We start from the raw sequence: 12,458 nt of genomic DNA, 5'->3' as shown, positions 1-12,458 counted from the left end.
TTGGCAGGTTCTTTCTGGGACACAGTGTAGCTATGTCAAGTGCTAAACAGAACACAGGCTTAACTATGGGGTTGCCATGGCTCTGTCCTATATTAAAAAAAAGAGAAACTGAAATTCTGCACATAGAGCCTGATCCCGTGTTCTTGGAAATCAGTGGAAAGGCCTCCCATTGACCACAATGGCTTTAGCTCAAGACCATAATGAGTCTATGTAATCCTGCCTTCTTGTCCTTTCAGCCCCACTCCATTTGATCCAATGTCCTGATTTACCTCAAAGTAAAGGATGCACGTGCCAGGATGGGCCATGCCAAGCGTGCTTGGTGGTTTTACTAAATCAGCTTTATCACAGGAGCGTTACTTCACCCTTAACCATGGAGAGATGATTCTCCGTAATTTCTGTTAAAATACTCGGATGATCTGGGTCTGTCACTTACTATTGTCTTCTTTTGAACAGAGAAAAAGAGCAGCTGAATGCTGTACTCCAGGTGGCTCAGGTAAGTTTAATTGTTCATTCCTTTGCCGTGTCTCCTCTTGGGACCTTCTGTAACTCAGGCCCCTCTGCTGGTTGCCTTCACGGACTATGCTTTTTCCTGAAATATGCACCTTTATTTGACTGTGATAAAACATGTTAGAAAAGTTCCCTATGAAAGCATTCTTTTCCTTCTTAATCTGCAGGTGCCTGACCGCAGCAGAACGGTTGTCTAGTTAACATGGCATGTTCATGGTTTTAGTATCCTCTTGCATAGTTCCTATCTAGACATTTCAGGGTTAGACAGGTTGCATCCTATTTTATCTCTGACGGTGAACTTATTGCACATGACCTTTTGATGAGCTGCATTGTCAGTCCATTTTGCTATATTGTTGCCTGCAACAATCAAAACAAAGGAAAAGTGGAAAGGAGTTAGAACTGCTGTGAATCTCCACCTTATCATTGCCAGTCTAATCATTCAAGGTTCTAGCAACATAACTGAGCATGTTGAACAAGCTGATTGTAAAAACAACTTGTTATTTTCTGGTCTCCCTTCCTTTATCTTCTTCAGCTAATCCTGGTTCGTCAGCTCAGTGTAGATGAGAGATCCAAATGAAATAACTTTTTAATGCACATACTAAACTAGCAAAAAGCAGGATCTAAACAACAGTTTGAGTCTTAATCCAAGCAGGCACTGATCACTGTGGAAGGAAGAGACCACCTAGTTGGTTGCACTGTCATATTTGTGTGGAACTACATGGATTTACACGATAGCTTTAATATTTATTGTAGACCCATCAATAATCATTTTCCAGCTCATAGGAGGGCAAGAGGGGGCCCCTGTTTATCTCCAAACTGTCATAATGTTTTCTAGTCTCCTTCGTCATCTGTATATTGTGGTGCATTTCCTGGAATTTTCCGTCATCTCTACCATACTTCAGTGTGGATAGCAGGTGGACAGGCCTGGTCCTCTAATAAAGCAGCTCCAGTGAGGCTACGGAGCAGCTGAGAAATTCAGAGCTATATGCTTTGACCGGAGATACCATAGCTCTGTATTGGAGTGGGAGGGAGAAGTGTATCCCCACCTCCCTGCAAATTACTTTGACACAGACCTGACACTTACACTGGAATCCCCAACTGTCATAGGTTTGTTCCCCACTTTGAACTTTAGCGTCCAAAAGATGGGGACCTGCATGGATCCTTCTAAACTTAAATCCTAGTTTAGATCTGGTACTGCTGCCATCAGCCAAAAATATAGTGTTTTGGCACACTCCCTGTCCCCCCAAACCTTTCCCTGGGGAACACAGATCCAAACTCCTGGGATCTTAACACAAAGGGAAATAAACCATTCCCCCCTCCCAGACTTTCCCTCCCTTGGTCGTCAGCGAAGACTACCTTGAGTCAAACTCCTTGAATCTAAAACAAAGAGGGATTCACCTTCCCCCCCTCCTCTCTTCCCCCCCACCTATCCCTGGTGAGTCAGACTAATCCCCTGGGGTCTCAAACAAGGGAAAAATCAAACAGGTTCTTAAAAAAAAAGCTTTTAATTAAAGAAAGAAAAAGTAAAATTTAGCTCTGTAAAAGCCGGATAGAAGTTTACAGGGTACAGCTTATAAAAACTAGAGGGACTCTAGCATAAGTACAGGTACAGCAAAGAGGTAAAATATTGTTCCAGCAAACACACATTTGCAAATACAGAAATCAATCAAAAGACTAATTCACCTTTCTAATACTCACTATACTGCATAGAAGAGAATATTTCAGGAAGCTTGGAGAGCCTGGATATACGTCTGGCCCCTCTTAGATCCAAAGAGAGAACACCCCCCAAAACAAAGAACCCAAACAAAGGCTTTCCTCCACCGAGGTTTGAAAGTATCTTGTCCCCTGATTGGTCCTCTGGTCAGGTGTTTGCCAGGTTCACTGAGCTTGTTAACCCTTACAGGTAAAAGAGACCTTAACCCTTAACTATCTGTTTATGACACCAACCTAGAAAGGAGGTGACTGGAAGAAAGAGAATGAGTAAAGATGTGGTAATTACCCCTGTGGCGTTTGGCCCACAGATGCCCAAGGGATGCAGAGTGGGAAAAGCAGAAAGGATTCATGGAGTGGCTTCTTATAGAGGGGAAGTGAGAATACACAACAGGCATGTCCCTGTGGGGAAGAGAAATTGGAGGACCCAGGAAGGCAGCCCCTCTATAGGTTGGAGCTCTTTAATTTGATACTGGCACAATTTCTTTAAGGTGGAGGTGTTAAGGACCCAGGAGGAGGAGCTCCCACTGCAGGAAGAGGAGAGAAGGCAGATGGAGGAAATCCTAAGGCTGGAAAAGGAGATTGAGAAGCTACAGCAGCAACAGAAGGCAGATCACATGTCCATCACCTGCGAAAACACCAAGAATGAGATTAACCGGAAGCGAGAAGAGGAGATCCAGAGGCTAGAGAAGGAAGCATCCAGGGTTGCTCAAGAGTTCTTGGAACTACTGGATTTTGGAAACCTGGATGAAAGCGTGCAAAGCCTAGAACATTCACTCTCCAGTGACGGAACCCTCAACATTGACTGCAGCCTTGTGGCGCCTCTGGCTGAGGAGGAAGTAGATGAAGGCTTTCATGCTGATGATGAGGGGCTCTCTGTCCCCAGCCTGGTTGTTTTGGATCAACACTGCACCAAAACCAGCGACAACTCCACTGAGAAAGACACATATATGAATCTACCATTTCTGAGAAGGGGTAAGGTGGAGGTAGACAGTACTACAGATCATCTTATGGAAAGCCCCGAGGAGCACAGTGCTCCATCTGACACCACAGAAAGTATTTACAATACAGTCTCAGAAACCCTGAGGAGTAACAGTGGGGAGATGGGAGAGCCAATTTACAGCTTCCCACCAGATGTGGAGTCTGACTATGACCACGAGGAGTTTGATGGTTTTGGAGATACTGGCAGCACCTTGGCCGAGCCCCTAAATGGTGAGGAGATCTTGAGGCGTTCCCATGGTACCAGCATGGACTCCAGTCGTGGCAGCCTAGACTCGGTAAGAATTTTTGTGTTTAGCTGAAAGCCAGTTTTGTTTTATTGGCATTTTTGACCTTTGCCTTTTTAATACATATCAGACCGATGCTTTCATTCTCTGGTGTCTCACTTTGAGTGCAGTTATTAGTAGATAATACTCTCTTAGCCCATCTCCTGTTATATAGGAGGTCAGAGTAAATGATCACAGTGATCAGTTCTGATTTAGAAGCCTAAATATAATTTTCAAAATGAAATTAGGCACTTAAGAGACTGTCCATGGGATTTAGGCTCCTAAGTGCCTAAATCCATTTTGAAAATGAGATTTAGGCTCCTTCGTCTGCACCACAAGTCCTACATACTTGGGCCTTAGTTGTCTGTAAAATGGTGATGTTACTTCCCTACCTTCCACAGGTATTGTGAGGATAAATACATTAAAGATGCCTTAGATAGATAAATGACACTGTTGAGACCAGTGCCATGTGGTTGAACTACATCTTATCTGTTAGAAAGATATCCTGTCTCTATTTAAGGACTCCAGATGAAGATTGATTTACCACTTCCCATGCTGTTCTGTTCCAGTGATTCACTACATATGCTTTTTAAACATTGCATCATATTTCCAGTTTGAATTTTTCCAAATTCAACTTCCAGCCCTTGGACCTTGTTATGGTGTTTTTATTAAAGGACCCCATTATGTCAGATAACTTCTCTTTGTGTAGGTTCTTAGATCGTGATGAAATTGCTTCTTACCTACTCTGTAATACACTAGTTTTAGTTCTTGAAGCCTTTTATTGTAAGGTGGGTTTTCCAGATCTTCAATAATTCTTGCAGCTCTTACTTGAGCCCTCGCTATTCTTTAACATCCTTATTAAAATGAAGACAGTAGAACTGGTCACAGTTTTCTAGCAGGGGCTTTACCAGTGCTGTATACAGAGGCAGTTTCACCTCCCTACTGCTTCTTGGTAGTTCCCTGTTTATAATCCAACCCTTTTTACAACAGCATCACACTGGCGTTTATGTTCAGTTGATTATCCATAAAGACCTCTAAGTCCTTTCCAGAATAAATTCCCTCATCCTCCAATTACAGCCTATGTTCTTTAAGAACATAAGAATGGCCCTACTGGTTCAGACAAAGGTCCATCTAGCCCAGTATCCTGTCTTCTGACAGTGGCCAATGCCAGGTGCCCCAGAGGGAAAGAACAGAACTGGTAATCATTGAGTGATCCATTCCTTGTCACCCGTTCCCATGGATCACCTTGCATTTGGCTGTATTGAAACACTCTCGGTCATGCTCATGTTACTATAACCCTTTGACCCAGGTGCTTGATGTCACTCACTGAAAGTTTTGGCCTTGGGCTCTTAAAAAAGGTTAGTACTACAGTGGGCCTCAAGCCCACTCAAGGGCTATATTTCATTTTCATAGAGTCAGAGTTTAAGGTGAGAAGGAACTTTAGATCATCTAGTGTGATGTCCTGTATAGCACAGGCCAATAATTTTCACCCAGATACCCATCTATTAAACTCAGATGCTTTAGATTAAAGCATTTCAGGCCTCAGGAGATTTAACTGTGCCACTGGGAGAGGATGGGAGAAACTAAGGTACCATCAATGCCCAAGGCTTCTGCAATGGTATGGAAAGGTGCCCAGATGATCCTAGCAGTGAGGCATGTCTCATGTTGCAGAGGAAGGGGGAAAAAATCCCAAGATCCTAGCCAGTCTGAGCTGAGGGGAAATTCCTTCCCAAGCCCAGATCTGATGATCAGCTTGACTCTGAGCATGTGAGCAAGAAATACCAGTCAGGCATCTAGAAAGAGAATTCCCTACAACCTCAGAGCACTGGTCTAGCTTGTCCAGTGTCTCCTCTCTAGCGATGGCCAATCTGTGATGCTTAAGAGGAAGGCAAAACAAAACAAAATATCCCAACCCCAAACCCACCAAAACTAAAAACCACACCTCACAACAGCAAAACACATCTAGCCAACTGTACATCAGATAATTTCCTTCTTGTTTTCCCCAGGTCTTCCTGTGTCCTACCTAGCCACAGGCCTTTTTTCCACAGTCCCTTTCCTGGGCTGAGTGTTCTCTACCCCAGACCCTCCCCCTGTAGAGGTCTGCAGGTCTCTACTCCAGAGCAGATCTTGCTATATATATAGTCCCTACTCTAGTCACATTGTTCTTCTGTCACATGATTTGGGACTATACCGCCCATCAATCCTTCTGGGGCCCAGATCTCTCAGACTTCTCTTGTCTTAAAGTGCTGAGCTCCAATAAAAGGCATGCTAGCAGTACCTTCCCTTAAAGGGGGATCACATGCACTGTTATAATCAGGATATCCTTAAAAATACTTTCTTCTGTTTTTGCCGCCCTTTAATACTAACTTGGCACCCAAGTTTCTAAACTGCCTTAGATTTCCCCTCATTGTTGCCATCCTCACTTTCCTTACCCCTCAACCTTCTCCTGCTTTCAACACTACCAAATTTGGGTTCTGGCAGCACTGCATACTTGGTTAGAAAGTTGCACAGTACTCCATGAATTTGTCATTGATGTCCATCAGTTTTTAGGATAGATGTAATGTTAGAAGTGTGGCATCTTCCCACCACACCTGAGAAGCAGCAGCAGCTGCTCAAGCTTCTAGGACCTTGGTTCCTTCTGGTGACCCTGTGCTGCATTTTTCTAGTAGTGCTCAGCAGAACCAGTCTTCTGGTGCAGCTGCTGGGCAGAAGCTTTAATCTGGACTCCCCTCGCCCTCCATGCTGCAGTTTTAGAGCAAGAGTGAAGGAACACTAGGTCAGAGCTATAGATCCTAAACTTGAAGCAGTGTGCCAAGCAGACCCCGCACCCATCCCTAGGCCTGTGGGGGGCGGGGGGGCATGAAGATCCCAGCTCAATTCCCCCTCCCAAGGCCATGGGAGCAAAGATCCCAGTAGCTATCCTCTGGCTTGATGGGGAAGGGTGGTGCCTGCCCCCACCAGCCTGAGGGCCTTCTAGAGCCCAGGAGACCAGCAGGAGCCAGGCAACAACAGCAGATGCAGGGGCCCACAAAGTGGTGAAGGTACAGCAATAATTGATTTTTAATGCAGTGAGCAAGAGGGAGAGTGAATGAGAGGGGGAAGGGTGAGAATGAAGATCAGGGAGAGTGAATGGCAATGGCAGAGAGCGAGAAGAGGAGAGGAGTGAATAGAGAGCGCATGCAGTTTGTGGGGGGATGAAGGGGCTGCCTTCCTCAGTTTTAAACTCACATTTAGTCAGAGTGAACATTATTCAAAACATAGCAATCAGGATTTGAAAATGTGTAGCACTTCATTCTGGCTGAGGTTCCACTGGTAGCCAGTTGGACCATTGACTTGAATAAACAGTGACCTGTTATTTCTCAGTAGCTGTCCAATGATTGTACTGATAGATCTGTGTACTAACAAACTACTGCCTTTGAAATTGTCTATGAACAGACCCACAGCAAATATACCTCCTCGGACTCTCTCACTCTTACCAGGGATGGGGATAGAACATCAGAAATTGAGGCAACCATCTTTGTTGTGGGCATATGGTTGTAGTTCTGAGGACAATTTCCAAAGAAAGCAGAAAGACTTACAGTAGCCAGTCAGTGTGCTGGAAAAGAAGCTAAATGGCATATTATAATATTCTGTGTTTTTGGCCTTAGAGTTCATTTAGCCAAGGATATGATTATTACCTGATAATCAGGAAGCAATTATAGGAGTTTAGGAACTGCCATACTGGATAAGACCTAGTCCAGTTTCCTCTCTCTGACAGCAGCCAGTATGAGAGGCTTTGGAGGAAGGAGCAAGGAATCCTGCAATAGTCAGTTATAGAAGAACCTTCCCAAAAGGAAAATATCTTTCTAACCTTACTAAGTAGATTTTGGATTATGTCCAGAAGCAGGAGGGTTTATCACTTTAGGTAACTGGAGGCAGCTCCCTGCCTGTTTAATAACTCATTGCTAGCTGAGTATGTTGGCTTTAGGAACTAGTGGGTGAGGTGTCAAGCCCCTATTTTAATTGTTTGCTTTGTGTAAAAGGGACATATGGGAGCATTTGACTGAAGTTTTACATCTGGTTATGTGGCTGCTGGATCCTTGTTGTTCTGTACCCATCCGCCCGAGACTTAGAGAAGTTGATCTCTTCCTTTTTTTCTAGTTTCTGGACAGTGAGGAGGAAGTGGATGTTTATATAGACACAGACGAAGAATTCTGCAATGGCCGGGTCACAATCTTCAATGGCTCAGGACCACCCTATTTTCACAGTTATCTCTATATGAAGGGTAAGTGGCTGTAGTCTATACCACAAAAGCATTGAGAGTATCTTGTTCTCTCAGCCTCTTCTCCCTTCCTTTCTCCACACATTTTTCCTGTTTATTTGTCTACTTACATTTTTTCTGTCTCTTTATTTTATCCAAACCAGCAAAGAAAAAATGGGAAATCTCTGTAGAAGAGAGATTTAGAAGGGATTAGAGTGGATGTCCCTGTTAGCGAAACCCTTTTATACCCACCAGATCAGGGTGCCCACTGAGGTGTTTGCAGTTCAGATGAGCAAAACTAAACTAGAGCACCGGGGAGATAAGACAGCACAAAATATTGGGTGGAATATGTAAAGACTGGATAATCTCTAGGATGCTTGCATGACCACAGAGGAGGTAATGCCAGGGAGGAAGGAGGATTTCAGGTTGCTGGGAGATAGCACCAGGTAGAGACCCTTTGAAAAAGCAAGTTCACAGTCATGCTGCTTCCCCCTGCCAGAATATAAGCACTAAATCCCTGTTAGTAAGAATTGAAGTGGTCTTAATTTGGTTTAGTTTAATTCACTTCCAAAGTGAATTGAGTGGAACCAAATTAAGGTCACTTTAATTCTGAATCAGTGTGGTTTAGTGCAGTTTAACTAATCCACTTCAGTTAATTCAGATTAATTTTCCTGGATGTCACTGCATAGATGAGCCCTAAAACAATGGCCAGTACCAGCTGCTTCAGAGGAAGGTGCAAGAAACCCCCAAGTGGATAGTTATGGAATAACATGCCTAGAGGGGAAGTTTTTTCTAATCCCCTCAATTAGTGAGTGTTTTATACCTTGAAACTGGAGGATTAATGACTGAGCCCTTTCTATTGTCATTTTGGATGTTGCCATGATCAATAAAAATTCACAGTCTTTGAGGCTGGGACTTTCAAGGGAGCCTAAGGGAGATAGGGACATAACTTCTGACTGGAATTGCAAATAACTTCCAGTTGGCATTGGGTGCCTATTTCTCTTAGGCAGCTTTGAGAATTTCTCCCTTATTGAATTCCACCAAAGTGTTGGTCTCAGCAGAATCTAGTGGCAGTCAGATGCACAGGTAATCATCCATTGTGTTAAAAGTATTTCCTTTTTTCTGTTCTAAATTTGCTGCCTTTCAGTTTAATTGACTGTCCCCTTGTTCTGATTTACTTCCACTATACCTTTTTATTATAGAGAGAGTGAACAGTGATGGAAATACAATCAAGACCAGTGCAAAGTAGTATGCTTAGGAAGGAAAAATCAGATGAATGCGTACGAAATGGGAAATAACTGTCTAGGCAGCAGTACAGCAGAAAAGGACTGGGAGGGTATAGTGGCTCACAAGTTGCATACGAGTCAACAGTATGAAAAGGGCAAATGTCACTCTGGAATGTATTAACAGGAGGGGTGTAAGTAAGGTAATTGTTCCACTTGGCATTAGCGAGGCCTCAGCTAGAGTGCTATGTTCAGTTTTGGACACCACACTTTAAAGAACAATTGGAGAGGGAGCAACAAAATGCAACAAAAATAAGAGGTGTAGAAACATGACCGATGAGGAAAGGTTAAAAGAATTGGGCATGTTTAATCTAGAGAACAGAACACTGAGGGGCAACATGCAGGGCTGGCTCTGGCTTTTTTGCCGCCCCAAGCAAAAAAAAAAAAAAAAGGGGAGGGGGGAAAGGGGGCGCGCCGGAGCGTCAAAGCAGGGGGACAAAACAAAAAATGGCGCAACTGGAGGAGCAAAGGGGGGGGGTGGAGACACGGCATGGCCGGCAAAGCCGGGGAAAAAACAAAACCAAAAAACCCTACAGGGCGACCCCTACAGGGGACTCCCTGTGCTGCAGAGTGCGCGCCCGGTCTATTGCGGGGGAGGGGAAGGGAGCAGGCTGGGGAGAGAGAGAGAAGGGGGGCGGCCAGGGCTTCAGTGGGGCACTCACCCCGCGGCCCCGACCGCTGCACCGCCTGCTGGGAGGGCTCCGTGCCGCTCTGGTCGGCAGGGAGGGAAGGACACGGGCTGCCCTGCTGAGTTTGCTGCAGGGCGTTCCCCTCCTCCGCCCCATACAGGGCGGCCAGAGCAGCGAACACACACACAAAAAAACCCCCGTCCGTGCCGCCCTCGATTTGGGCGGAAACCGCCCTGTAGAATCTGCCGCCCCAAGCACAAGCTTGCTCAGCTGGTGCCTGGAGCTGGCCCTGGCAACATGGTAACAGTCTTCAAATATGTAAAAGACTGTTATAAAGAGGATCAGTTGTTCTGTTTGCTGAGGGTAGGACAAGAAGTAATTGGCTTAGCTTGCAGCTTGGAACAGGTTACCTAGGGAGGTTGTGGAATCCACATCCTTGGAGGTTTTTAAGAACAGGTTAGACAAACACCTTTCGGGGTAGCCTAGGTATAATTAATCCTGCCTCAGTGTGGGGGGATGAACTAGATGACCTCTTGAGATCCTTCCATCCCTGCATTTCTATGCTTCTATTTTTCTTTATTTAAGTTACCTAACAATTTCCATTATAAAAGATTTTTGTAAACTTTGGGGTCCCAACCCACAGTGTGAGAACCGCTGCTTTAATCTAACCCAATTTATTAGCCTCAATATAGAGGTAACTGAGTGAAATTTAATGTCCTGTGACAGATAGGATGTCAAACTAGATAATCTAATGGTCCTTTCTGGCCTTTAACTCTCTGAATCAATTAATACTGTGATCTTATGTGTTGTCTCTAACTCAGAAACGATATAGCAGAAATAGAAGGGATCCACAGTTAAATAAAGAAAATAATTAGAGTAACAGAAAGATTTTCAGATAAAGAGAGACAGGAAAGATTGGGAATGTTCAGTTTAGAAAAAAATCATAGAATCATAGAGTATAAGGGTTGGAAGGGACCTCAGGAGGTATCTAGTCCAGCCCCTACTCAAAGCAGGACCAATTCCCAACTAAATCATCGCAGCCAGGGCTTTGTCAAGCCTGACCTAAAAAACCTCTAAGGAAGGAGATTCCACCACCTCCCTAGGTAAAAGAGACTATGCAGAATCCCCCAGCTACAGGACTATCTACGTTAGTTAACAACAGGAGATGGTTGTTATCCGAGTGGGTGATGAGGATACCTATGGAAGCCCTCTCTTCACTTTTCTCCCTATAAGGTGTGGAGAGCTCCTTCCCCATGTGGTGCTTCAGGATGGATACTGGGGCCATGGGGTGAGTCCAGGGGCAGTAGCTGGCAGGAGCTCAGCTGAATTCTGTCTCCCTTTCCCATCCTTGATTGGCTTTGTGTTCCAGGGGTTCCCAGTGCAGTGGGTATTGCTGCCAGCTGGTATTCTGTAGAGTCTGTGATGTCCTATGGGTCCCTCTCTCTGGTCTGGCCAGGATCTCTCAGGATCAGGATGAGAAAGCCCAACTGAGTAACAGTGGATTCTGTGGTCTCAGGAGATGGTGATGCTGACAGCCTTGGTGGTGAAGCTTGCTCCGTCTGGTCCACCCATCTCCCAGCCAGCAGTTGTTGCCAGACAGCCCAATTCTCCCCACAAAGTCTTTTATTTAAGGATTCCAAAAGGGGGGTGATGGGCTAATCTCCTCATTATTTTGTTTATCAATTAGGCCTAATTTCCAAGTTGATACACCAACTTGGATTCATTGATTTCCAGTCCCACACTCCTTTTGTTTACAGACATGATCTTAACACAGTCCTTGAGTTATATCAGTAGGCCTTTTTGTTTGGATTAATTTAGTTATTCTCTCTCCCCTTTGTACCTTTTCCCACTGACATTTTTTGAATTAGGTGATGGTGATATTTTATGGATTTTCACTCACTTGTCACAGTTAAGCTTACAATTGTAATAAATGGGTGTACACATTCACCCTAAGATGTCCTTAGTGGCCTCCATGCTGGTGGAGGACTGCCATGGCAGAACCTGGGTAGTTCTCTGCTTGGCATTTACTGCTGTGTTACAATCCTTCTGCACTACCTGAGTGGCCCAAAGATGATGTAACTCAGCTTCAGAATGTGGCCCAAAGTCTTTAAATTCAGATTGAATATTTCTGTCTAAAGGACATACCTGTAGCTCAGTCACAAGGTATTGTGCTTATTGTAGGATATGGCGGCCCGTGTTCTGCAGAATGCCAGACTAAATAATTGTAGTGGTCCCTTCTGGTATTAAAATCTGCATATAGATCAGACTCTGTTCTGCAAGAGGCAGTGTAAACAACAGAGCAAGAGAATAGTGTGGTGAACATCCATCAGTTTTGCAAATTTTGGAAAGCAGCGTGTGCACTCTGGAGCAGAAATACAAAGGAGTGAAGGAGGAACCTCTGTTTGTATTGCATGCATGGGGAGGAGTTGTCATTGTTGGTGCTGGTCTTTACTTTGCAGGAATTCCTGAATCAGTGATTTTACTATGTTCTGATGGGAGGAACCTCAGAAGGTGCCATGGTTTGGATTACATAAAGTCCTGCTTCTCTGCAGATTATTCAGCCATCTTTAAGATGAAAATTTTGTGAAGTCTGTTCTTTTTCTCTAGCTTTTCAGTGTTTCCTGGTTTCAAGCAGGCCACAAAAACTTCAGGATGCACATTTGTAACAGCATCTTGGCGCTTCAGACAAACAGCGAACCAAAAAATAAGAAGCAAGTGAGAATTTTCACAAATTCTACAAGAAAACAAAACCAGAGTGCACTTTTCACTTCTCAGAAACTGTTCATGTTTGGTTCAATGTTTGATTCTGTTCTTTCTTTGGTCA

General features: G+C 44.4%; 1 protein-coding gene across 1 annotated transcript in view; it reads left to right on the top strand.

Annotated features, from left to right (window-relative positions):
• The window catches only part of LOC123378542 (unconventional myosin-X-like), a 277,407-nt gene that overhangs the window by 189,492 nt on the left and 75,457 nt on the right, over positions 1-12,458 (top strand). Inside the window, exons 24-26 of the mRNA XM_045032485.1 lie at positions 454-493; positions 2,709-3,494; positions 7,623-7,746. Of these exons, the coding sequence (XP_044888420.1) occupies positions 454-493; positions 2,709-3,494; positions 7,623-7,746 (950 nt within the window). The remainder of the gene's footprint in view (positions 1-453; positions 494-2,708; positions 3,495-7,622; positions 7,747-12,458) is intronic.

Source organism: Mauremys mutica, chromosome 10 (genome assembly GCF_020497125.1).
Source record: "Mauremys mutica isolate MM-2020 ecotype Southern chromosome 10, ASM2049712v1, whole genome shotgun sequence".
Taxonomy (NCBI): Eukaryota; Metazoa; Chordata; order Testudines; family Geoemydidae; genus Mauremys; species Mauremys mutica.
Note: the sequence above shows the minus strand (reverse complement) of the source record. Positions and strands in the feature narration are given on the sequence as shown.